The 27,928-nt window shown below is 31.2% G+C and overlaps 4 protein-coding genes and 2 long non-coding RNA genes across 7 annotated transcripts; 2 read left to right on the forward strand and 4 right to left on the reverse strand.

The window, feature by feature from the left end:
* The first annotated feature begins 1,280 nt into the window (after nt 1–1,280).
* On the forward strand, nt 1,281–2,033 carry LOC128039729 (uncharacterized). Its single transcript, XR_008194206.1, has 2 exons — nt 1,281–1,385; nt 1,706–2,033. It is a non-coding gene; the product is annotated as an uncharacterized LOC128039729 (long non-coding RNA).
* LOC105796669 (homocysteine S-methyltransferase 3) lies at nt 1,997–16,073 on the reverse strand. Of its 2 annotated transcripts, none has more exons than XM_052628014.1 (6): nt 15,773–16,073; nt 13,795–14,078; nt 13,593–13,722; nt 13,311–13,514; nt 12,604–12,675; nt 1,997–2,332 (listed from the first exon to the last, which is right to left on the reverse strand). In XM_052628014.1, exons 1-6 carry the CDS (start codon nt 15,947–15,949, stop codon nt 2,117–2,119), a joined length of 1,083 nt encoding a protein of 360 aa, XP_052483974.1. In that variant the 5' UTR covers nt 15,950–16,073; the 3' UTR covers nt 1,997–2,116. The 2 variants fall into 2 exon arrangements, with proteins under 2 accessions (XP_052483974.1, XP_012481900.1); XM_012626446.2 differs by lacking the exon at nt 1,997–2,332 and adding an exon at nt 12,224–12,523 and having other exon boundaries at nt 15,773–16,071.
* Nucleotides 2,332–2,988, reverse strand: LOC105796671 (uncharacterized). The gene has a single exon (XM_012626448.2). The coding sequence runs from the start codon at nt 2,928–2,930 to the stop codon at nt 2,370–2,372; it is 561 nt and encodes a 186-aa protein (XP_012481902.1). The 5' UTR covers nt 2,931–2,988; the 3' UTR covers nt 2,332–2,369.
* On the forward strand, nt 5,703–6,553 carry LOC105796672 (uncharacterized). Its single transcript, XR_001134505.2, has 2 exons — nt 5,703–5,996; nt 6,181–6,553. It is a non-coding gene; the product is annotated as an uncharacterized LOC105796672 (long non-coding RNA).
* Nucleotides 9,723–10,605, reverse strand: LOC105796670 (uncharacterized). Its single transcript, XM_052628015.1, has one exon. The coding sequence runs from the start codon at nt 10,439–10,441 to the stop codon at nt 9,881–9,883; it is 561 nt and encodes a 186-aa protein (XP_052483975.1). The 5' UTR covers nt 10,442–10,605; the 3' UTR covers nt 9,723–9,880.
* Nucleotides 16,074–23,468: 7,395 nt separating the features above from the next.
* Nucleotides 23,469–25,818, reverse strand: LOC105796673 (serine/threonine-protein kinase STY13). Its single transcript, XM_012626449.2, has 6 exons — nt 25,203–25,818; nt 24,992–25,110; nt 24,699–24,895; nt 24,450–24,624; nt 24,237–24,371; nt 23,469–24,075 (listed from the first exon to the last, which is right to left on the reverse strand). The coding sequence occupies exons 1-6, from the start codon at nt 25,522–25,524 to the stop codon at nt 23,872–23,874; spliced, it is 1,152 nt and encodes a 383-aa protein (XP_012481903.1). The 5' UTR covers nt 25,525–25,818; the 3' UTR covers nt 23,469–23,871.
* Between the last annotated feature and the right edge of the window lie 2,110 nt (nt 25,819–27,928).

Here is a 27,928-nt window from a genome sequence, read left to right on the forward strand (position 1 = left end):
ACACAGCACCTTAGGGCATGTTTTCTCGAATTTCCAAACGCAAAACATTGCCTTATTTTGAAATTTTTAAGAAGGATATTAAGCCATTTGGTTGAACGAGAAAAATCGACACCCAACACCTTAGGGCACGTTTTCTCGAATTTCTCAAACGCAAAACATTGCCTTATTTTAAAATTTTTAATTTTGAAGTATAGTGTTAATATGCACAATGGGATAATAAATATGATAATATGAACAATGATAACAAAAACGAATAATGGAATAAATCAATCATGCATATACCATAGCAAATAAATAAATAAACTAAGTATATAAAAAAAATGGGCAAATAAATAAATGCATAAATGATCACACAAAACAATAAAGGAAAATATATGAAAACTATAAAATATGAACAAGTATATGTACATTTAAGAGAAATATATATATATGTAAATATATACGTAAAATTATAAAAATATGAAAAATATATATGAATTATAAGATATAAAATATAAGTATTTATACATATATATGTATATAGATTATAAAATGCAAAAATATATACAATATAAGTATGTTTGTTATATAAACATGTGTACACACATAAATTTATAAAAATATGAAAATATATGTATATGTATATTTTAAAATTATTAAAATAAAATAAAATAAATATATGAGTATGTATACATATATAAATAAATAAATTATAAAAATATGTACGTATAATATAAAATGCACGCATGTACAGATATGTATAGCAAAATTGAAATTTGCAAATATATGTATATATATATATATATAAATGAGGAAATAAAATAATAATAATAATAATGATAATCATAATAGATTTATTAATAAAATAACCAAAATAACGAAAAGAGGACCGAATTGAAATTTTAAAACAAAATTTGGGGTTAAATCATAAATAAATTAAAAGGGAAGGACCGTTCTGAACACGCATGTAACATGGAGGGACTAAAAATGAAATTTAACCTTTCCTCAAAAATGACGTCGTTCCAACAGGGACCAAGTCGAAATAAAAGAAAAATAATTGGGTCAAAATTGCAAATAAAAATAAACTGCATTAGAAAATATAAAATCCGGAAGGACCAAAGCGGAAAATATCCCAAAAGGCGAAAATGCGCGGATCCTGTAGCGGGTCGGGTCTCGCGCAGGGGTCTGGGAGTGAAACGACGTCGTTTTGGGTGTTTTGGAGCTGAGCCAAAACGGCGTCGTTTTACAAGGGTATAAAAATCAATGTTTTGAGAAAAAAAATCATTTGAGCATTGAAAAGAAAAAAAACAGAAGAAAGAAAAAGAATCCTCTCTAGACTAAGTCCAGATTCCGGCCAAGGCCCACCGTTCCGGCGTCTCGCCGGTGGCCGGAAATTTCAGAAAAAGGTATTTTTTTATTTTTTTCGCACTTTTCTCTTTATATTATATATGTATATAAGTAAATAAACAAAAAAAGAAAAAAAATATATCTGAGAAGAAATCGAAAATAAGATAGAACACTGGCAATCACCTTTAAACTTTTTTTGCTTTTTTATTTCTGTAAATGCTACCAAAAAAGGAAAAGAAAAGCCCCCTGTTACAAGAATGAAGTTCGGCCCCCCCCCCTTTTTTGATTTTTTCAATCGGCCTTATATAGCCAAAAATACAAAATAAAAAATCTCCTTTTGCTATCCGTATTTGCTGCTGCTTGTTGGTGTTTGTTGCAGGTACTGGCGGAGCAGTTGGAGCAGGTGAGTCGGTGGCAAGTGGGCGTGGTGACGGCTGCGAACAGAGGGCAGGTGAGGAGGCCAGGAGCAGGTGCGGCACAACAGGGGGCTAGGGTTTCTGCTAGGTGTTTAGGTTTTGGGCTGATTGGGCTGTTAGGGTTTTTATTTTTTTGGGCTTTGTTTGGTTGTAATGGGTAGAGGTTTAGGTTTGTATTTGGGTTGTTGGGTTTTATTTTCTTTGGTGGGCCGGGCGAATTTGGGCTTCTACAATAACATATTTATAAGTTCAAATTAGAACATTTGAAATAAATACGTGACCTTAATAAAACGGCTCATTTCCGTCAATTTTACAAAAAATGGCCTATTTCCGTGTTTTTTTTAAATAAAAGGGCCTTTTCTGATAATTTAGTTCTATAAAAGAAATAGACCAGATTCATTAGTAGATTTCTGCTGGCCATTACAAGGGGGGAAAAAGAAAATTTCAGAAAGATTTGTCAAAGAGAACCCTTGATATAGCTCTAATGGTGTTAGGAGTAGTCCGCAGCAACCACCATAGAGACAAGCACCTGCATTTCTCCATTTCCCTACATATGACACAAAATCCTCTTCTGTTTCCCCTCTTGTTTTCTGCATTTCCACACATGTTAACATGAGAATAAACATGTTAACTCTGATAATCAGTAGAAAGAAAACTAAACATAACCCTGTCTCTAGACCTCCCTTTTACTATTAAATACTTCCTCAAAACACCTTCTCTTTGGAACCCAGCTTTTTCAAGCACCCTTTGAGACCCCACATTTTCAACATCAACCAAAGCCTCGAGTCTCTCCAAATGTGGCCATTCAACAAATATGGTCTCAACCACCATTTTCACAGCTCTCGTTACAATCCCTTTACCCCAATATTTGAATGCCAAAACATACCCAAGTTCACCCCTGCATTTATCATTGCCTGAATTTGCACTTACCGAAATAGCACCAACCGGTCGGTCGTCAATACATATTGCTCTTAACCAAGGATGAGGCACAACAATGTTCTTTATGTAATTCAAGCCATCTTCTTTGTTGGTATAAGGTTCCCAAGTACAGAAACGTGTCACTTTTTCATCACTGGCCCAGACCATGAAATCATCCACATCTGAAACTTGTAATGGTCGGAGAGATAGGTTGGGATATTCATCTTTGGCTTTGATTTGGTCTGATTGAACAACAGAGGTTACTGCCATGCTGGGTTTCTTGTAAAAAAATTTGGGTTAATCTCTGAATGTGTAATTAATTTGAAGTTTTGGATGAGAACTAAGAAGATTAGGTTTGGTATATATTGTTAAACTAAAAGATGATAGCTTGGAGAACTTGGTAGGAACCTTAGCCAAACTATGCTGCTTGGTGCTTTCCTTTTTGAGTGAACAGCCGCCCCTTTTGAGTCAAGAACTAAGGCAGGTAGACATGAATTTATTTGATTATTTGACCACAAAAATTGGTAGGCAAACTTAAAGGAAAAATTTTGACTTTAATTCATCTACTTAACTTAGAATGTCAAATTAAAGTAAATTTTTAAATTTTTAAATAATCAACAAGTTTTTTTCAAAATTGATCTAAAAAAGTTGATTATTTATGAAAATAATTTAGGTACAAAAATGATATGTTTTCTATAGTTCAAGTCGACACCATCCTCCATCATCCCGTAATGATTATCCTGTCTATTAAAAATATTTTTTTCCTAACAGAGTGTTCATTGACATCAATATATATATATATTTCAAATATAATTAAAAAGTACGGATATTTTATGATTAAAAATTAAAAAATTAATAGGTGACCGTATTTATGTTATCGACACTAATTCAAACTTTTTTTAAAAAATTTATCAGTACTTTTTATGTCGACGCTCTTGTTGCCATCACCTATTAAAAGATTTATTTTTTTTATTTTTTATAATCCGATAAGCTTCTTTATTGTTCTTATTAGTTTAATAGGCATAAGAAAAATTATTATGCTTCAAGTGCAAGTAGATGTGCTGCTGATTAAACTAATGAGGGCAATATGTTTTGCCGCCCAAGCCAAGCCATCTGAGTCACCCCTTTTTTCCCAATTCTTTTATATCTTCAACCAAGGTTTTCTTTTTGCCGGCCTTCTTGTTGCCGGAACCTATTAAAATAATTTTTTTATTTTTCAATCGCAAAATATTTGTATTTTTTAATTATATTTGAAATATATATATACATATATAAGTGTAGGCGAACACAACGCCGATATAAAAAAATCATTTTTTATAGATTGATCAATCACTATATGATTATGGAAGGTGGTGCTGACAGTGAGATTGTCAGCGCCAACATGAACGGTAGAAAACAAGTCATTTTCGTACAAGATTTTACACTTAATCATTTTGAAAAAAAACTCTAAACAAATGTTAAATATAATGGTAAGAGACATTGTAATTCTGAAGAGAGAACATGTGCTCAAACCTTCGAGATAATATTGTTAGGAGAAGCAGTTACGAACCTCGAACATAAATCGTAAATCGAATACAAGGAATAAAAAAATAAAAATTTTAAGAATATTTTAATATTAAATGGAATAGACAAATATGGTGATTAGATTTTGCGCATTGTATTTTAAAGAGGCTTTTTTGGTGCCCTTATTTATTTATGTTATCAATTTTAACTAAAAGAGATCCCCAGATTTGGACCAAAAAGAAAAGACCCCAGAATATATTGATGATCTTAGTCCAATGGCAGTAATCCAAGTTGACAAATCTCCTTTTTGTTCTCCATTGTATTGAAGACCTCCATTACACTCAAAGGGTCAAAGCTTGGTCATAATAGCTGTCGAAACCATTTTTTTGAAAATAAAATTAAGTTATCGACTTTAAAAATAAAAATTGGAGTCGCCACCGATCCTTGATTGAGGTGTGATCGGCTCACTTTAAAAACGATTTTGGTCTGCGAAATTTGAGAAACTAGGTTCGGGAGTCAGTTACGCACGAGGAAGGGTTAGCACCCTCGTAACGCCCAAAAATCGGTACCAAATTTGATTATTTTATGTCTTGATGTCGAAAATTTGAAAAGAGTTAAAATAAAAATTTTAAACTCGAGAATGAATTAAAATGGTAAACATTCTTATTTCAAAGAAATAAAACATCACACCCAGTGAGTTAGGGCACAATATTTTTAAATCTTCAAAATCAAGTTCGTCGTTGGTTTTTGAAATTCTTATTTCGAGTTGATAAAATGTCACGACCAGTAAGTTAGGACCCGACATTCTTGGATTCCCGAGAATAAGCTTTTATTTGAATCTTTGTGAATTTATTACAAAATAAATATTTGGTTTTCCAAATTCATCGAAAAATAATCACAATCCAGTAAGTTAGGACACAATCTTTCTCGAGAATCAAGAATGCCAAATATTTAAAATTTAAAAAACAATTTTAATGCTTTGACAAAACTAAAATATATTTTCTTTGAAAACATGATAAAATGCGAATGCATATATATATGTATTCAAAAATCATGAAAATGAATTAATAATAAAATATACATACATTTTAGAAATAATAAACATAAAAACGTATAAATATATTAGTAAATTATGAAAATATGAAAATATATACATAAAAACATGCGAAAATAATAGAATATGTATGTGTATTCATTTAAAGAACATTTAAAATATATACATATATATTATAATAAAAAAACATATGCGTGTATATGCATAAATATAATAATAATAATAATATAAAATATGTATATATATATATAAATAAATAATATATATATAATAAGATACATATGCGCATAAATATATGTAATAATAATAAATAACATTGTAAAAATAATAATGTAATAACAATATCGATAATATAAAAAAAACTAAAATAAACCTAAAACTACCAATTAGGGATCAAACTGTAAAATAAACAGAATTAAAAGGCTGAATTTAAAGATATAAAACACTAAAAAGGACTAAATTAAAATGCGCGCAACAGGGAAGGATTGAAAGGGAAATTAATCCCATCTTCTAAAATGCTGCGCAGCAACACGAACCAAATTAAAACAGTAATAAAATATTTTGCGAAATTTAAAAGAAATAAAAAGACAATTTTATAGCACTGTAAAAACAAAAGGGACCAATTGCGCAAATTATCCACTTGATGCCCTATATAAGCCTATTTTAAAACCCTAAAACACCACTCCTCTGCCATTTCAAGTGTTTGCGCCGCAGCCTCCCTTTCTCTGCCGTTCTCCCAACTCCGAACAGATAACGACGAATGAGGGCGCCCAACGACGGTAAGTCCTCCTTTCCTTCTTCTCTTCCAAAATCGTTTTCTTTCTCTTGTATTTCTTGTTAATTTTCATACAAAATTTTTGCTAACCCCTATTACATAAATCAATTCCCTTTATATAGCCCCCCAATCCTTTTACCAGTTTTTGCCCTGTCTCTCTTGCTGATATCGTTCGTGGCTTATTGCAGGTGCGTACTAGAGGAGACATGTGCGACGTGCGCGCGGAGGGCTGAACGTGGGCGGTTACTGCGACGTGTGTGGGGTGCGACTGCTGATTGCTGCGATGTGGGGCGTGCACGACGTTAGGGTAGCTACTGTTAACCACTGTTTAGGGTTAGACTGGGATTTGGGCCTTATTGGGCCAAATGTAATTGGATTAGATTGATTAATTTGGGCCCCGGGCATCAATTGGGTATTACAATAGTACTACAATAGCTTTAAGAGGTTGCTGCCATTGTTGGAGTGCTTTTCTGGTGCCTGCAATAGCCAACTTAACTGAGCTGTTCTTGGGCTTATATTCACGTACATACAAATACATATAGAAATATGACTTTTTGTGTATTTCTGCATTTTTTTTATATCATAGACTGCTCTGCAATTTAAAATCCACCTGAAATTAATTTCCAATCCACCGAAAGTTATTTATACTTTGAGAACTTAATTAGAACATTATGAAATCTAGAAAATTTAAAATTGATGTATAATTTTAAGATGTAAGATGAATTAACCCTATGATAAATCATAACATATTTATAAGTTTGATACTCATTAACAAATTGATTTTATATTATAAGTTAAATTTTAATTTTTTGGTGCTATAACGAAATTTCCTTAAAAGAATATAAATTTTAGAATTTTTATGAATATTTTGATTTTAAAAATTATTTTAAAATTTTTTGTAATTTTGTTGAGAGAGATTAATTTGTTAATTTTAAAATTGACAGGAATCAAAGGAGTATATATATCAATCATTGTTTGAATTATTCGAGTTATTTAAATTATAAAACTCAACTCGAATCTCGAATTATAAATATTTTAATAATATAAAACATAAAAATATTAAAATTAAATAATAATATAGAAATGACAATATTTCTCACGCTCTAAGAAAGATTGAAAGCTAAAATTTAAATATGTCTCTTTCAAAAGTGAAAAATTTTATATATTCTATTATCAAAATTTTCACTCATTGTGTCCATCAATCTAAAAGGTGAATTGACTTATACACATTGGTTGAACCTTGTTTTTGTGCAATAAAAACTTAGACATTTGCATGCAATGCCAAAGACTTAAGACTTACAAGGCCTATAATATTTCATACTATCATTTTTTCTGGTCCTAAATTAAATATTTTAAAATTTTCAAATTAAGTCATTACTCATAATTTGAAAACTTAATTAAAATATTATAAAATTTAGCGGTCAATTTAAAATTCGATGTATAATTTTGAGATGTAAGGTGAATTAACCATTTTGGATACTCATTAACAAATTGATTTTATATTTATATTTTTGGTACTATAACAAAATTTACTTAAAAATTAAATTGTAATTTTTATTTTAAAAATTAAATGATGTAGAAATAATTATATATAACATAAAATGATAAAATTTACGAGTTTAAAATAATTTAAAGTTAAAATATTTGAAACATGGATTTTTTTCTAAAAAGTCGGTACCTAAAATATATAATTTAAACTCAAAATATCTGTTGAATTATCATCTTTACTCATCCTATGCGTAGTAATGGTTCTAATAGGGTTTAAAGTGCTATAATTTAGTCTTTTTTAATGACTTAGATTTAGACCATTATTTATATAGAGTAAGGAGCGGGCAAGAAAACTACAACCTTGATATTAATAAGTTAATGAGATCCACAAATATTAAAATCTCATTCTTCAAAATTAAAATGGAAAAAAAAAGAAAGACTTGACTAAAGTGGTGGAACATTATGTTGATGCAGTATTGATTGGGCAAAAAGACTTGGAAATTGCATGCTATGCCAAACATGAGAACTACACATTTCTGTATAAATAAGTTGTATGCCAAGCACAATCCTTCTTCACACCCAACAAACATGAACACTCTTCATTTCCTTATTTCACCCTTCCTCTTCTCATGCTTCCTTTCTCTTGTCTTGTCTTTTTCATCTCCTCAAACTCATCTCCCTAAGCAATGCCTTGATGACCAGAGAGCTCCTCTGCTGCAATTGCAGCATCATCTTTACTATGCCCCTAATTTTACTTTCTCTTCCAAATTTGACCTCTGGGATGTCAACACTGATTGTTGTTCTTGGGAAGGAGTCACTTGTGATGCTTATGGTCATGTCGTTGGCATTGATCTTAGTTACAAAAACCTTTCAGGCAGCTTCCACTCCATATTCGATCTCCATCGTCTTCAACGCCTTAATCTTGCTGGAAACAACTTTAGTACCACTCTGTTCTCGTATGGGTTTGATAAACTCCAAAATCTAACTCATCTCAACCTTTCAAGCTCATGTTTCCATGGCCAAATTCCAATGAAGATCTCACACCTAACAAGGTTAGTTTCTCTGGACCTATCTAGTCAAGGTGATTACTGTTGGAGAAATGGTTACGATTATAATTCAGCTACTTTAAAATTGGAGAAACCAAACTTCAAGACATTTATCAAGAATTTGAAGTTTCTCACGGAGCTTTATTTGGATAGTGTGGACATTTCAACTCAAAGTGCTAAATGGTGTGAAACCACATCTCTTGTACTTTCCAACCTGCGTGTGTTGAGTCTGTCAAACTGTGGTTTGAAAGGTCCATTATGTTCTTCACTCTCAAGACTCTCTTTTCTTTCCAAACTTATCCTTGATTGCAACCCAATCTCTTATTTACCTCCCAATTTCTTGGTAAATTCCTCTCGTTTGGTTTCTCTCAGTTTGATGGGTTGCAGTTTGAATGGGCATTTTCCAACCGGAATTCTCTTATTGCCAAAAATTCAAAGCATTGACATTTCATTTAATCACCAACTTATGGGTCAGTTGCCAGAATTTCCAGCAAACAATGCATTACTGAGTCTGTCACTTCATGACACAAATTTCAGTGGAAAACTACCTGAATCGATTGGTAATCTTAAGTTCCTGACAAATTTAGACCTTTCTGATTGCAATTTTTTTGGACCCATTCCATCGTCAATTGCAAATCTTAGTCATCTGGTGAACTTGGTTCTAAGTTCAAACAAGCTTTCTGGATCAATACATTCTTCTTTATTTACTCTTCCATCGTTGAAGAACCTGTATCTTGGAGAAAATCAATTGGTTGGGAAAATTGATGAGTTCCCCAATGCATCTTCTTCTTTGATTCAAGAATTAAGTATGGGAAATAATTATTTAACAGGACCAATCCCAAAGTCAATCCTTCAACTTCCATGGCTTGAAAAACTTAATATTGGAGACAATAGCTTTAGTTTTATGAAGCTTGACATGTTTGTCCAACTCAACAACTTAAGGACTCTTGGGCTAAACAATATAAGCTTGTTAATTGAAAGCGACAACAGAAGTCTTCCTTTTCCCCAATTAGAGACCCTAAGGCTAAGGTCATGCAACCTTACTGAATTTCCAGAATTCATTAAAAGGCAAGACAAGTTGGTTGGCTTAGATCTTTCGAACAACCATATCCATGGTTTTGTGCCCAATTGGTTGTGGAAGAGCAGTCTTTCATGGGTAGACCTATCTTTCAATGTGATTGATTTTCCAAAACAGCTTCCCTTAAATGATGCAAACATCTCAATTCCAATGTTGAAAAAATTCGAAGCATCTTATAACAATTTGAGTGGCCCAATTCCAAATTGGTTATGCAATATGAGTCAACTTAGCATTTTTGGTGCATCTAATAAACATGTTAACATGAGAATAAACATGTCAACTCTGATAATCAGTAGAAAGAAAACTCAACATAACCCTGTCTCTAGACCTCCCTTTTACTATTAAATACTTCCTCAAAACACCTTCTCTTTGGAACCCAGCTTTTTCAAGCACCCTTTGAGACCCCACATTTTCAACATCAACCAAAGCCTCGAGTCTCTCCAAATGTGGCCATTCAACAAATATGGTCTCAACCACCATCTTCACAGCTCTCGTTACAATCCCTTTACCCCAATATTTGAATGCCAAAACATACCCAAGTTCACCCCTGCATTTATCATTGCCTGAATTTGCACTTACCGAAATAGCACCAACCGGTCGGTCGTCAATACATATTGCTCTTAACCAAGGATGAGGCACAACAATGTTCTTTATGTAATTCAAGCCATCTTCTTTGTTGGTATAAGGTTCCCAAGTACAGAAACGTGTCACTTTTTCATCACTGGCCCAGACCATGAAATCATCCACATCTGAAACTTGTAATGGTCGGAGAGATAGGTTGGGATATTCATCTTTGGCTTTGATTTGGTCTGATTGAACAACAGAGGTTACTGCCATGCTGGGTTTCTTGTAAAAAAATTTGGGTTAATCTCTGAATGTGTAATTAATTTGAAGTTTTGGATGAGAACTAAGAAGATTAGGTTTGGTATATATTGGTAAACTAAAAGATGATAGCTTGGAGAACTTGGTAGGAACCTTAGCCAAACTATGCTGCTTGGTGCTTTCCTTTTTGAGTGAACAGCCGCCCCTTTTGAGTCAAGAACTAAGGCAGGTAGACATGAATTTATTTGATTATTTGACCACAAAAATTGGTAGGCAAACTTAAAGGAAAAATTTTGACTTTAATTCATCTAACTTAATTTAGAATGTCAAATTAAAGTAAAATTTTAAATAATCAACAAGTTTTTTTCAAAATTGATCTAAAAAAGTTGATTATTTATGAAAATAATTTAGGTACAAAAATGATATGTTTTCTATAGTTCAAGTCGACACCATCCTCCATCATCCCGTAATGATTATCCTGTCTATTAAAAATATTTTTTTGCTAACAGAGTGTTCATTGACATCAATATATATATATATTTCAAATATAATTAAAAAGTACGGATATTTTATGATTAAAAATTTAAAAATTAATAGGTGCCCGTATTTATGTTGTCAACACTAATTCAAACTTTTTTAAAAAAATTTATCAGTACTTTTTATGTCGACGCTCTTGTTGCCATCACCTATTAAAAGATTTATTTTTTTTATTTTTTATAATCCGATAAGCTTCTTTATTGTTCTTATTAGTTTAATAGGCATAAGAAAAATTATTATGCTTCAAGTGCAAGTAGATGTGCTGCTGATTAAACTAATGAGGGCAATATGTTTTGCCGCCCAAGCCAAGCCATCTGAGTCACCCCTTTTTTCCCAATTCTTTTATATCTTCAACCAAGGTTTTCTTTTTGCCGGCGTTCTTGTTGCCGGAACCTATTAAAATAAAATTTTTTAATTTTTAATCGCAAAATATTTGTATTTTTTTAATTATATTTGAAATATATATATACATATATAAGTGTAGGCGAACACAACGCCGATATAAAAAAATCATTTTTTATAGATTGATCAATCATTATATGATTATGGAAGGTGGTGCTGACAGCGAGATTGTCAGCGCCAATATGAACTGTAGAAAACAGGTTATTTTCATACAAGATTTTACACTTGATCATTTTGAAAAAAAAAACTCTAAACAAATGTTAAATATAATGGTAACATTGTAATTCTGAAGAGAGAACATATGCTCAAACCTTCGAGATAATATTGTCAGGAGAAGCAGTTACGAACCTCGAACATAAATCGTAAATCGAATACGAGGAATAAAAAAAATAAGAATTTTAAGAATATTTTAATATTAAATGGAACAGACAAATATGGTGATTAGATTTTGCGCATTGTATTTTAAAGAGGCTTTTTTGGTGCCCTTATTTATTTATATTATCAATTTTAACTAAAAGAGATCCCCAGATTTGGACCAAACAGAAAAGATCCCCAGAATATATTGAAGATCTTAGTCCAATGGCAGTAATCCAAGTTGACAAATCTCCTTTTTGTTCTCCATTGTATTGAAGACCTCCATTACACTCAAATGGTCAAAGCTTGGTCATAATAGTACTACAGGGATGGTGAATTAGGCCTTAGTTCCTAATTTCCTGAATTGAATGAGGTTTCTGCAATTTGTTTTTGGTAGAATTTTTAAGCTTTGAGAGGTTGCTGCCATTGTTGGAGTGCTTTTCTGTTGCCTGCAATAGCCAACTTAACTGAGCTTTTCTTTGGCTTATATTCACATACATACTGTGCATTTCTGCATTTTTTTTTTATTATATCATAGACTGCTCTGCAAGGAAAGCAGCCTTTTATTACATTGATTCTCATTAGTAGGTTTCTGCTGCATTAAGGTTTCATTAGTAGATTTCTGCTGGACATTACAAGGGGAACAAGAAGAAAATTTCAGGACGATTTGTCAAAGAGAGCCCTTGATATAGCTCTTATGGTGTTAGGAGTAGTCCTACAGCAACCACCAAAGAGACAAGCTCCTGCATCTCTCCATTTCCCTACATATGACACAAAATCCTCTTCTGTTTCCCCTCTTGTTTTCTGCATTTCCACAAAAAAAAAATCATTTCAGTTCTAAAGATTTCATTACAAAAGCTACAAAAAAGAAAAAAACTGCTCACCTCCCATTGCTTGGTTTCTCCATTGTAAGTCTCACCACTGTTGGGATATATGATCACTGGTTTATTTGTCACCTGATGATTCCAATGTCATGGTAAGAAATTCTAGTTTAGTACTACAATGAGCGAGTGGTTCACACATGGATTCCGAGAGCCAGGGGAACGGGGAGAATCTGGTGATATCAGGGCTAGGTATGAGCCCTTCCGGATAGGTAAGTATCCTACAGTCGTAGAGTTATCGAGTGTTGTACTTGACATGACCTTGTGATGGCTCATAAAACGAGCATGTGAGTGTCCTTAGTTGGGCAAGCCCTTTGTGGTACCTTACACTTAGCTCGGACGGCAGACGCGAATGCGAGATGTCACGTTCCATTGTCGGAACAATTCAAACCATCTCAATTAATCTCATCTACTTTAGAATGGAAAACGGGGTATGGTTGTATATAATTCATATCATGATGGTGGAATACACTTAAACATGAACAATTGGGCCCACATACATTAATTTGGGATGATATGAGGTGAAAGATGAAGTTAGGATTCGAATTCAAACTCAAATTATCAAAATTCAACAAGTCTCGAGACATGCTTTTCCCGTTTCAGACCCCTAGCTTCAAAGTTGATTGTCTCAAGACAATAACCCTTGAGTCTCGAGACAAATATAGGTAAGCCTTGGAGGGGTTATTTGTATAGACCAAATGAGGGGTTACCTTTCTAATAGAGAGAATGAGTCCATGGATGAGCCTTGGAGGGGTACAGTTGATGCCTACAGCAACAACTTGGCTGCATGAATCTGCAATTTTGGCACATTCTGTAATGGGATCACCACTAACCACATTGGTTCCATCTGTTGAACTAAATGAAAACCAAGCTGGGATGTCTATATTTTCCTCCTTGAGAAGCTCTACGTATGCCTGCACTCGGATTTCAACCAAAATCATCATTACATACATAACGTTACGTCCGTTATTTTACGGTCAATTAACAAATACCTGAGCTTCTAGCTTGTTTGGAATTGTTTCGAACGCAATGAGATCGGCACCCGAGTTGGCCAAAATCTGCAGCCTTCTCCTATGGAACTCCTTCAATGTTTCCAATGTCACCGAAGCACCATAGTTGCCACTGTAAACAGGAACACCATGAATCAATGAGACATATTGCAAGAAAACTGATTATAAAAACCGAATATGGTACCTATACTCGGATCCATCAGCCAAATAAGCACCATAGCTGCCGACTGAAGCGGCAACTAGAACCGGATGTCGATCAATTTTCGGACTATCAAGGAAGTCCCAATAACCTTTGGCACATCTTTGGAGATAAATTTCGCGAGCTTCACATGCAATTTCAACACTTCTCTTGATTAAAGTTTCAGCTTCTTCAATCGATAGACCTTTGGCTTCAAAACCCTGAATGGTGGCCTGATATGATGCACCTATAATCACATTTGCACCTGCTTCAAGGTAATCTAGGTGAACCTGCAAATAGTAGTACATCAAACACGTCAATAACCAAACAAAATGGACTAAACAAATTTCATATTACATATTGGTCAAATTATGCTCTCAGTCACTATACTTAATAAAATTTGAGATTTAATCCTTGTATTTTAAAAAATTTAAGAACTAAATCCTTTAACTATTTTCATTTAAAAACCCTAACCCAATCGTTGACACTGTTAATATTTTCCGTTAAATTTATCATCTATACAATCATATGATTATACCAGCTTTAAACGTGACTAAATTATATTATACTTACGATGTGAGTGAAAAAAATACTAAAATCATATTTGTAAAATATTTAAAATATATTTATCTTTTACATTAATAATAATGAATAGTTGAGTCATCCAATTTTGGAGAATTCTAGGACTTTGTCTCACTTTCAAAAAGGTTGTTTAGACTAAAAAGGATGGAAAATGAAATGTCAGTGATACTTAACACAATTGGACCAATTTTGGGTAGGAAAGCATTTGCCAATAGCCCCTACTTTTAATTAAAAAAAAGGAATTTTAAATTAATTACAAATATGAGTTTGTCTCACCCTTTATACAACCGATTGAATATTAATTCAATTGATATAGACATTGTCGTTAATACAAGAGGATGTGAGTTCGAATGAGCGCGTTATTCTTCTATTTATGATGAGTTGAGAAAAAAAAGTGTAAATAGTCCTAAATACTGTATTAGAAAAAACAGATATGATCGAAATTATGCTTATATAAATGAATAAAAAAATTAAATTATAATATAATATGGATATGTTACCGGAAATAGAAATAGACAGATGTCATGAAAACCTCACATGACAGCATAAGAAAACCTCTTAGCTGTCAAGTATAGGTTTTTACACGTGGCTGTCTCATTACAGATATTAAATAAGATTAATAACATAATAATATGTGAATTAAAAATTAATTTCCATTCCACCTAAAAGTTGCTTACAGGAGAAAACAGATCCTAAAACCTTAAATCTGAGATCTAAAGACTTATAAGTATATTTATTATTTATAAAAATATTTAATATTTATTTATTTTAAATAAAATCATGAACTGTGCATCAATAATAAAGTCAAACCTCAAACCCTAAATTTGGAATTTAAAGTTTAAAGCTCAAACGAAGAGTTTAGAGTTCAGATTTCAAGTTTATAATTTAAAGTTTAGGGTTTGAATTTAAAATTTAGGATAAAAAGTTACAAAATTATGTGTAAATGATATAAAAAATTATTCAAATGTCAATTAATAATTGGAAAAAACCACGAATGATGTGATAATTCATTTTTCATTAAACAAACACCTTCAATGGCGGAGCTAAGGAGTAAGCAGGGCCCAACCCCTAAAATAGATTTTTTTTTTCTATTTAGACCCTTTATAATTTATAAACTTTTAAATTTATAATAGTAAAATTACACTTTAAATCCTAAAAATAATAAAAATTAAATTAAATTTTTAGCTTCACCGCTGAACCTCAAACAAAAATAGGGGAAAAATAGTTTACATTCAATCAAAGTGTGATAATTTAAAAATAGGGGGAAAACCTGTTTGTCGTGTTATACTTCATTACCCCGACAATCAAACAAAAACCAGAAATTTCTTTTTACTTCTTTCAGAAATCCTATGTGGTAATGAAGAGACATGCAGTCGAAGTTTGAGAAGGAAATGGAAAGTACCCTTCGAACCAGTTGGGGAAAAGAGATAAGACATTTGGCACTCCATAGAGGATCATTGAGGTCTTGACCATGGCGTTCAAGCTCGGTGGCCAACCCACCGTCCACCACCGCATAACCACCGCACCCTGCTAGAAAATCTGCCATAAACGACGACGGTTCCACGCCTTCCAATCCCATTCCCGGTAAAAAGAAATTAAGAGAGCTAAGTTCCGGCAATTAAAGCTTTTTCAAAGGAGATTAGAAGAAGAATAAAGGAAGTGAAGGTGGCGATTATTTTAACTTTGCAGTTGTCGTAAGAATACACACGTAACCATTTTATAGTTGCAGGGTTTCTTGTTAATTTACAAGTTTCTCCTTGGAAGTGGTTTCAACCCAAAAAAATCTTTTATTATTTATTATATCGTATTATTTTAAAATAAAATGTTGTTTCTATCATTTATTAAATTTTGAATATTATCCACAAATGTTGAGTGGCATATTTAGATTTGAGTTTGACCTTATAAATTTTTAAAAAATATTATAAAAATCATCCAATTTCAAGATTAATTATGGGAATGACTTGATTTTTACACCTTAAACCTTAAACCCTAAACCCTAAACCCTAGACCCTAAATCCTAACAGCACCACCTTAAAAATCTAAAAAAAACAATCAACTTTTTTGGTGCTGCATAACAAATTGGCGGCATCGGACTGGAGCATGTAGAGGTAAAACATTTAGGGATCAGATGAAGTAATTACCCTTTTTAGATTGACTTGAAAAAATAGTGTCAAATGAGAGTCCTGAACGTTTTTCCCCTTTTTTGGGGGGGGATATATTGGGTGGTGCCAGCTGGGAAAGTAGCAGCACCCAATTCTACCGTAGAAATTAGGTCATTCCCATAATTAATATTGAAGTTGAGTTATTTTCATAATTTTTTAAATTTATAGAGTTTAATTCCTAAAAAAAGCCTTAAATTTCAATGGAAGAGGAGTTCGAATGTTGGAAGTGACATTGTTGATAGGGGTAACCATGAACTCCAAAAATAAGTGATAAAATAACCATTAAAAATATAAAAATAATATTTGAAAATAATTTATTTGATTTTAAATTATGCTTCATATCCTTATTAAATTATATTTTATTATGACTTAATTATTTAATATTTTACATATATTTAATAATCCAAAATAAAAACAATTCAAAAGATTTTCTCTATAAAAATGTGAAAATGATAAATAGATAAGAGCTACATATCGTTAAAGGAAAATAAATTCAATTTATTTTAATATTATATTATATTATAAAAACTTTAGGTTTAATATTTGACTTTTATTTTAGAATAATGTGAAATGTTTAAAAATAATGATACAATGTAGGATATATATTTTATAATTTAAATATATATTTATCAAACAATCTAATTATATTTCAGTAATTAATTTTAAATAATAAATCAAATAGGTTTATAACTTAAACTTTTAATACATAATTTTCAACGCGACACTTAATGTTTTTAGTTTATCAAACAACACCTTAAATAATTATGATGAATAAATACTATAAATTATGTAAAATATCTATACAATTATTTAAACCCCGGTGAGTTGTTTCATAGGTTAACCGAGTACCGACTCGATTGAGAAAATACTAATATACCCTTTCTATTAAATGATTACTATTATTATCTTGATGGTGTATTTGTCTTTTCATACTTCTATATACTCTTTAAATAAAAGATCTAAAATTAATATATCCAAAAATTGAACATGTGTTGAATAGATTTATAAACGAGTTCTTTACCACTACACCAATAATCATTATTGAGAAATTTTAAAAATATTTTTTACATAAAATGTTTTCTTTCACGCACATTGTATATCTATACCATTATTTAAACCCCGATTGAGTTAACATGTTGGTGTCATGAGTTAATCGAATATCATCTCAGTCGAAGAAAAGACTAAATATGCCATTTCTATTAAATTATTACGATTATTACTTTGATGACATTTTTGTTTTTCATACTTTTATATAATATTTAAATAAAAGAACTAAAATTAACATATATAGGGATTCAACTAGACCTGATCATAGGTCAGGCCATTCGGCCCGCCCGAAAAGTAGGAAGGTTTGGGCAAAAATATAGGCACTAAAAATGAGCTTGGGAAAAAATAAGGCCCGTTTTAAAAACGGTCCGGGCCTCGGGTAAGATATTTTTGGTCCGAGCCCGGCTCCGCCTGAATTTACTAAATGACAAAAAAAATCTGCTACTTTTTTTGTTATTTTAATGATATTTTCTTGTTGTCTTCTCCCTATTTTGCTACTATTTCACTATTATGTTGTTATTATTTGGATATTGTATAACACTTGTTTTATTGTTAATTTTGTTATTATTTTAGAGATATTTTCTTGTTAAGTTGCTTATATCTTAGTATTATTTATGTATACATATTTTCTAAAATTTATTTTCAATTTGTTCGCGAATATTTATTTCAATGTTTTTAGTATTTTTGATGGATTATATATATTTAAAAATTATGTAAAAAAATAAATATAATATAAAAAAATTATGGGCGGACCGGGTCGGGCCCAAGTTTTAGCATTTTTATTTGGGTTGGGCTTGGACAAATTTTTAGGCCTATTTTTGGGTTAAACTCGGGCCTAAATTTTTGTTCAAACCCGACTTGGCCCATGATCACCTCTAGATTGAACACATGGTTAATAGATATATAAACTAATTTAAACTAACTTTTTCATTTTAATTCCGTACATATTGCATATGTGTTGTTGTTATTATTATTAGTTTCAAATAATACATTTTTTATTGTATATTATTTTTAAACATATATTTCTATCTTAATAATATGATTTCCACACGCGTATGCATGTGATAAAATATCTAATATGAATTAAAATAATAATAATAATAAACACAACCAAATGCATATTTATTCTTTAAAAATGGAATCACAATGACAAATTAAATATATATATATATATATATAATAAAATGCCATAAATTAATACATAATTGCTTTTTATTAATGTTTTTCTTTTTCTTTTTTTTTCATATTGGTTTATGGTTGCTTACTAGTTCGGCTTCGTATGGAATTTGAAAACTCTTTTTACGTCAAATTTTGCTATTAGATCCTATAATTTATATAAATTGTAGATTTAGTATCTGTATTTTAATTTGATTATTTTAGCCCTTGTACTTTTAGAATTTAAGAATCTACAAAAAATCATTAAGTTATGTTATTCTTTTAAAATTTTAATGTATCAAATATATTATCACATGTGTAATATTATGTATGTCTATTATTTTTACATAACGATCGTCGTTCGCATTAAGACTAAAATTTTAAAATTAAAAATACAGCCACTAAGAATAATCCAATTGATGAATGTGGACTGAATCTATAACTTTACTCGTGATACAGGACTAATGACATAATTTAACACGAAGTATGATAAAATACAGCTGGAAAGAAATACTCTATGGAATTAAATTATTATTGTTATTTATTCTGTAATTAAAAAATCGAAATTAAGTGTAATAACATTGGGTCAAACAATATTATCATTGCCTAAAGGTTTGAACTTTATAATAAAGATATGATGAAGACAGAACATGAGTGGAAGCATATTAGCATGTAATGGAACTAAAAAATATAGAGATGGAACATGTTCATCTTAGCTTTACCCAACAAAACCAGTATCGAATCCAGCCATTTATGGTGCTGCAACTTTTTTTTTTTTTAAGATCTTATCCCAAATTATATAGGTTGTGTCCTGCATGGATCACTGTTGTATATATATATTTAGAAAATAATTAGACACATAAACAGATCGGAATTTATTTATTTTTTATTATGCTGTTTTCTTTATTTGTTAAGAGAATCAAGTTTTCGTATGAAATTACAATATTTATATATATATATATATATATATATATATATATATTGAAGTAAAGGAAAGGGATGTGGAACCCATTCTTTCTTTCTTCGGTAAAATTCGATTTGATTTGAAAAAAGGAACGAAAATAAATTTGAATTTTGAGTTTCAAGTTTCGAGTTTGAGTTGAATTTTACAGTTCGAATAACTGATTGGTATAAATACCCAGAGGCGAATCTAGGCGGATTGGCATGGCTCGGCCCCTGAAATGGAAAATTTTCTATTTTGGTCCGTTAAAATTTTTAAAATTTTAAATTAGTAAGGGTAATATTACACTTTGGCTCCCTGAAAATGATAAGATGTTGATTTAATCATTTGAAAATTACAATTTAATATCTGCCTCCTAACAAAATTTTCTAACTTCGCCCCTGTAAATACCAATTTCATCTCTGTCAACTTTTAAAATAAACAAAATAGTTTCTCTCAACAAGAATTACAAAAAAAAATATATATTTATATTTTCTAAAACAATTACTAAATAATATATAAAAATTTTAAAATTTTTTAAAATAATAATTTTGGGACCTAAATAAATTAATTAATAATTCAAGTTATCATCTTGAAGCATCTTATTTTGAAAAAGTTTTCGAATATATCAGTTCCAAATTTATATGCTCTAACATGGAATTAGTTACATTGTAGCAAGATTTTAATTTGACATATTTAAATTTTTTTAATTTAACTCAAATAATTTTACTCTATTTGATTCGACTCGACTCAATAAAACAATATTCATCAACTCAATTAACTCAATTTTTTCACTGAACTCGACCCAACGCTCACCTATATTCACACAAAATCATGGGGTCTTTTACAAAAATAATACCAAAAAAATAAAAATACCAAAATAATATTTTTTTTATTTACCAAAATAATACAAAAAAAACAGTTAAAAAAAACTGAAAGAAGGGCCTGCCATAGGCGGCACCAATTATTCGTATTTTGGCCATTTGTTTGTATTTTTTTCCCGGATTTTATTACTTTTAAAAAAATACTATTTTCTAATTTTTTTATTTTACATTATTTTAGTACATTATGTTTGAAATGTATTAATTTAGTGTACTTTTTAAATAAATTTAGAAAAACTCTTATTTCAGCCCTTTGTTCGTATTTTTTCCGAATTTTATTACTTTCAATAAAAATATATTATTTTCGTATTTTATTATTTTACATTATTTTAGTACATTATGTTTGAAATATATTAATTTACTGTGTTTTTAAATAAATTTAAAAAACGTATTTCGCCCTTTGTTTGTATTTTTTTCCCGAGTTTATTACTTTAAAAAATACTATTTTCTAATTTTATTATTTTACATTATTTTAGTACATTATATTTGAAATGTATTAATTTAGTGTGTTTTTAAATAATTTTTTAAAAAACTCTTATTTCGCCCTTTGTTCGTATTTTTTCCGGATTTTATTACTTTCAATAAAAATATATTATTTTCGTATTTTATTATTTTACATTATTTTAGTACATTATGTTTGAAATGTATTAATTTACTGTGTTTTTAAATAAATTTTAAAAAACCTTTATTTGCCCTTTGTTCGTATTTTTTTCCCAGAGTTTATTACTTTAAAAATATACTATTTTTAATTTTATTATTTTACATTATTTTAGTACAATATGTTTGAAATGTATTCATTTAGTGTGTTTTTAAATAAATTTTAAAAAAACTCTTATTTCGCCCTTTGTTCGTATTTTTTTCTCGAATCTTATTACTTTCAATAAAAAACACACTAAATGAATACATTTCAAACATAATGTACTAAAATAATATAAAATAAAAAAATTAGAAAATAGTATATTATTTAAAAGTAATAAAATAAGGGGAAAAAATACGAACAAATGGCCAAAATACGAACAATTGGTGCCGCCTCTGCCACAGGCACCAAAGGTTTTGGCAGGCCCTTCTTTTAGGTTTGTTTGTTTTTTTAACTGGTTTTTTTTTGGTATTATTTTGGTAAATAAAAAAATATATTATTTTGATATTTTTTTCTTTTGTATTATTTTTGCAAGAGACCCCAAAATCATGCATCCAATTTCATTATTCAACCATCTCTTAAAATAAGGGTTCGAATTTATCATGACAAATGGTAGTATCACACTTTAGCCAATGTACTAATTGCTTATGTAAGAAGGGAAAGAAAGCATGCCAACAACACACTAGGTGCCATTGCCCATGTTTTATTTCTTCCATTGCAATTAATCCAATTATATATGTATAGCAAGGCACTTGTCGTGTAAGAAAACCCTAGCTAATAGCTTAATGGATACTTATTAAACTCGTATTTTAATTTTTATTCTATTGGATAAATTGGATTTTAAACCTTATCTATGACTGTACTTTCAAGTTTTTTTTCAATTTTTTTTTCTTTGGAGTAGCTTAATTTGGGGATAATTATTAAGCTATCATCAAAATTAAGTTTTATAGAGCGAAACTTATACTTGTACCAATTATGTTCGAGTAATTTAACATAAAATAAATAATACGAGAGGAGATGATGTGAGTTCGCATAATATTACATAAACGAACTCTCGTCGTATAAACAAGTGTCCAATCTAGAATAAGGTGCTTGCTTAGTAAAAAAATTTATACTAAAGTCGTTATTATATTTTAAATTTGCAAAAATTACAAATTATATAGTTTTTTTTTATTGTATAAATATCACCCGATTCAATACTAATAAAAAGTAATTTGCCTTTTCATAAAAACAGTAATGCCTGTCAATTTGAGAAGCACCTAATCAACCCAAATGGAAAAAATAACATATGGCAAGAAAACATGGGATGGAAGTGAAAATGGAGATTACAAACATAAGTGCATGCTGTCATGTCATTGAATTAAGTTTAAAAAGATAAGGGTTTTTCACTTTACCTTCAGTGTCGTCTAAGATTCGATTTCTGTCCAAATATTTGGAAAAGATTTGTATAATTTTTATATTTTAATATCTTTAAAATGTTGACGGTAGAAGAAGCAGCGACGTGGAGGAGATGGTAGTGATGGTAGAAGACGGTTCGCTTTGTTGGATGGAGAGCTATATGGTTAGGGTGGTGAGAAGTAAAGCTTCTTAAGAAGCAAAGGGAGGAGATGATGGAGAGGAAAAGGAGAAGGTTGAGGGTGTTGAATGAGAAAGAGCGAGCGAGCTTGCCTTTTCTTGAGGTGAGAGTGCTTATATAGTTTGGATCTGGTGGAACACGTGGTTGCCTCTGGCTGGTTAACTGATCCTTTCCAATTGTGACATCCCCTAAATTGTAAGGTATATATAGAAGACAAGTGAGGACTGTTTTGTTGGAATGAATTAGTTGTCGGTGTTGCTTGGCTTGTTTGTTTTCCAAGTTCTAATGAAACAGTGACCGTGGTGGAGGTAGGCTGGCAAATCCAATGCCGTGTAAGGTGGTGGAGCTCCTTTGTGTAACAATACTCATGGTGTATCAAAGAATGTGGTCAAATATTGCTATTATCTAGGGGTTCATGTGTATCATGTTCTACTTGTTTGTGTTTTTATTGTTATTTAAATACCGTTATGTATGGGTCTTGTCAAGATTTATTTTGATATAGGTGTTGTTTATACTTGCAATTACTGCTAGAAATAATGTATAGAAAAGTAATCAAACTTAAATGTAAGACACTTGAGCTTTTTACGTCTCTAGGATACAATAAAGTCTTAAAATGTCTCAACACATAAAAGTAAAATGCCCGATCAGAAAAAAGCGCTCAATAGTCAATGTAAAGCTATTTGCAATAGGCACTTAACTATTGTCATGAATCAATATTGTTGAAATTGGACTCGATCGGCCGAACAGAATATAAATTGATCAGTATATCAATCTAAAATAAAGAAAAAAAAAAGTCAATTGAACCGTAAATTGCTACAAACTATGATTAAATTATGAGCTGTAAACCGAATGAACCTGTAAAAAATCAATTTACCCGATTTTTATATTTTTGGATCAAATTTCTTGACCCTAAAAAAAAATCTACCCTGTTTCCAACCTAGATACATTGAAAACTAGCACAAACCCTTATTTATCCATAATATGTTATTTTAATTTATTTATTTTGATCCTTTCCATGCGATTTAAATAAATCAATAACTTAGTAAATTATTAAAAGTGGGGAAATTACAAGAGAACAGCCCAAAATTTACTTTGTTTCATGGTCATGGACCACGAGGGGCAAGACAGAAGCAACTTGGTGCCTTGTCCTCCGGTATCATCCCTCCCCCTTTGCTTGTATTCACTGCTTCCAGCATCTTCACTACATCTTCCATTTCGGGACGGTTCTTCGGATTCGCATCCCAGCATTTCCGCATGATGTTTGCTAATGAACTCGGGCAACACCGCGGGATTGCCGGCCTTAGATTCTGCCGATAAACGACCATGTCGAGTTTTAACTCCCACAATGGTGATGGTACTTATAGTAACGAGCACATGCACAATGACTACACACATTTTACCCCTAGGGTTGAAGCTAGTTTCATACATGCATACGTGACAACTCATATAACATAACATGCAAACTAACCTCTTGAACAACTGCGGACGACACTTGGACAAAGCTAAGATCCGGGAAAGGCATATCGCAGCAATAAATTTCCCACAAGCAAATGCCGAAGCTGTAGACATCGCACTTTCTGTTGTAGGGCTTGCCATTAAGCACCTACATAACGAGATTATGTTACTCGAACTTAGATGTGAGTACAAAATAAAAAGCATTGGTTATGGTTTAAAAGCATACCTCTGGGGCCATGTATCCTAGAGTTCCAGTTTCACCAGTCATGTCACTTGGATTCCAAGCTTCAACACGAGCAACCCCGAAATCGGCGATCTTGACATTTCTGTGAGCATCTAGTAACAAGTTTTCGGTTTTGACATCACGGTGTACGATCTTTCTCGTATGCAGGTAGCTTAGTCTGCGAATTCGGAACAAGTATGATCACCATTGCTGAAGTTTCCGTAAAACAGAGGATAAAAGGCATTCACTTACCCTCTAGAGAGGTCCAAAGCAAGTTGAATGACAACCTTCAAGGCGAGTTTCTTTCGCCGATTTCGTATCAAGTATTGCTTCAACGTGCCACCGGGGAGGTACTCCACAACAACACAGCAAGCTCTAGAAGGAAGGGAATCGTGACCATCGGCCGACGTTATCATAAGGTTTGAAGTTCCCATTGAAGCTCCTACAAACTGTAAACAAATGCATTGAACAAATCCCACTACTTACATTAAGGCTTTCACTACAATGCCAATAAGTAAACATACAACGTAGAAGAAAAATCAAACCTTCGTAACATTAGGATGATCGAGCTTATGCCAAACGGCAACCTCTTGCTTAAATGCCGCTTGCATCGCAGTGGTTTCAGCCGGTGCAGCATTACCACCTCCCCAGTCCAACACCTTGACTACAACATTCAACATTACAATGCAATGAGTTCCGTATCATTTCTAGATAATAAATGAAACTAAAACAGTGACCAAAAGAGGGAAATAGTACCTGCAACATCTTTATTATCATAGGTTGCACGATAGACGGTACCATAGGTGCCATGAGCTATGACATACCTTAAATCTATCTTAGACAAATCAACCTCCCATGCCTCTACAGGCCTTTGTTTCTCAATGTTCTTGGACCAAACCAGGTTGAGGTGCTTCTCAAGTAGCATATCCAAGCTTTTTAAATCAATTTTATCAGCTCTGAACATCATATCTTTAGTATTAATGGCCCCCTTCATCTTCGAATTCTCATCTGATTCCTTTGGTATATTGATACCACCATCACCACCACCTTCCTGTCCACTTTTAGAATCCATACCCATAATCAAGGGTAGCAAAAAAATATACTGATCTTTTTTAAATAAAAACAAAAAAAAAGGAAGAATTTTTCTAGCTAAAACCCAGAAACATGAAAACCCACGAAAGAGAAAAATGCATGCAAAATACAATAAGAAAAAAAAAGTTTTTAAAAACCCAGAAAAAATTCAGAAAAATAAAAGGGTATTTAGAGAAAGGTATGAATGGGGAAAAAATGTGGGCTTTGAATTAAAATTAATGGAATGAAATAGAAAGCTTTGGTGGTGGTGGTGGTGTTGAATTGAATTCTTCTACAAGAGTCAAAGATGAAAAAGGGGCCATTGAAGAAGTACAGGAAATGGGAGAAATAGGGAAAATATTTTATTTTGGGTGGACTAAAAATAGAAAGGGTTTTTGAATGGAGGAGATTAATAAAAGGAGGAAATTAATCAAAAGCAGTAAAATAGATTTGGAGAAAAGCTAAAGAAATATATTACTCTGTATTATTAAACTACATTTAAGATTATTGGAAATAATTAAATAAACATATATGATACAAACAAATACGAATATGTAACTAGAACTGATCATGGGTCGCGTTGATTTGGGCTGGGTCAAGTAAAAAAGCCTATATTTTTCAAGCCCATCTTCAGGCCTATATTTTTTGCCCAAATCCTTCAACTTTTCGAATAAGTTTTCGAACCGAGCTGATCATAATCAGGTATTTTTTATTTAAATTGTTTGTTTATCTAATTTTTATAAATTAAATAATTGTTTTAAAGAAAAAAAAATTGGCCCTTGAGGCGTTTTCAGTTTTCACTAACAACTTGCCAAGAAATATGCATTGGAGATGGCTACGTAAGATCTTTAATATCAAAACCAAATCAGTTGAACCCGTGGGCTCTCATTGGTAGGAATTGGACCAACAATATGACTTCGTGGTCCAATATGTTATCACCCTTGAATGTATTCTCCTTCATCACTTATTAAAAACTCAAATATCAATAAATAACAAATGTCGAAACCCGATTCGATTTTCAGGTCAAGTGATTCAATTGATTTTATCTTCCACGTATTTTGTATTATGTGTAAATCTGATTCAGATTTATTTAAATGAGTAACCTTACTTATATACAGTTCACTACTTATAATGATTGATTCTAATTTAAGATGACGATATAATTATAAGTTATAATTTTAAAAATTAAAAAAAAAAACTTATATCCACCCACTAATTATCACATGATCTAATATATATATATATAGTTCTTCTAAGAAACCCTAGCCATGAATGTAAGTCAAGGTTAGATATAACATTGAATTTGCTTCCACTGTGACATGCACGAAGTCAACTAGGTTTAATGTAGTTGGTTTGCACTAGTAAAAGTTGGTCCTCCTCTTCTACCTGTTCATGGTCAGTGTGTATAATACACATATATATAAGCCTTAATCACCTTCAAATTTTAAAAAATATAATATATAAATTTTGATTATATCTGCTCTTTCTGACACAACGTTTAGAATTACCCATAATCCTTCTTCAACCCGTAAATAGAAGAAAAATGCGCTTCAGCACACTCAAACCTATGTCTCCTACATTAATAACAATATCCATACCAACCGAGTAATACCACTCGATAATTATTATTTTTCTTGAATCCAATAGAAATAATGTACAAATAATTAAAAAAAAACCTTATGTCATTGAATTGATCATCTGTTTTCCAATGGGAAAGTGAGCCTGCAATGGCCTAACATGCTTGTCAAATAGGAAATTTTCAACGTGCAAAATAACATGAAATAAACCAAAAAAAAAAAAAGCCACCCTAATTCATAAAAACCATTAAAAGCATCAAAAGATAGATTCCCAGATAAAAACTAAGTCTTTTTTTTATTACATTGACCCACAAAACAGGATCTAATAATTATCCTGTAAGAAAATAATTTGTCCAGACATGCCATGGATCATTTTCAGAAGGAATTGACAGAGAGTTTCCAATATTATTACTTTATTTTATTTCAGACCAGTGCTGACTTTTCCTCTGTTCACTTTCTTACTGCAAAAGCATCCAGGGATTAATTAATTAATTAATTAATAATTAAGTCCCAAGTAATTAGTCAGCTAATTAGAGGCTTTTAATTATTCTATCAATCCACAATCTGACATTTAGAAATAGACCTTCAACACTTTTGCTTATTTCTAGATACCAAAGATACCTATGCACACTGTACAATAGAAGAGGTTGATTTGCACAGGTTTATATTTTAATACATGCATTTTTTTAATTTCTTAATTAATTGTACTTATAATGTATATATAAATTTAAATTTATTTTTTATATATAATATACCGAGAAAAAACTCGATTTCATTTTAGGGAGGTAAGATCTTGTCTACCCCGACTTCGATTCTGTAAATATATTTATTAAA

This window comes from Gossypium raimondii, chromosome 3 (genome assembly GCF_025698545.1).
Source record: "Gossypium raimondii isolate GPD5lz chromosome 3, ASM2569854v1, whole genome shotgun sequence".
Classification (NCBI taxonomy): Eukaryota; Viridiplantae; Streptophyta; class Magnoliopsida; order Malvales; family Malvaceae; genus Gossypium; species Gossypium raimondii.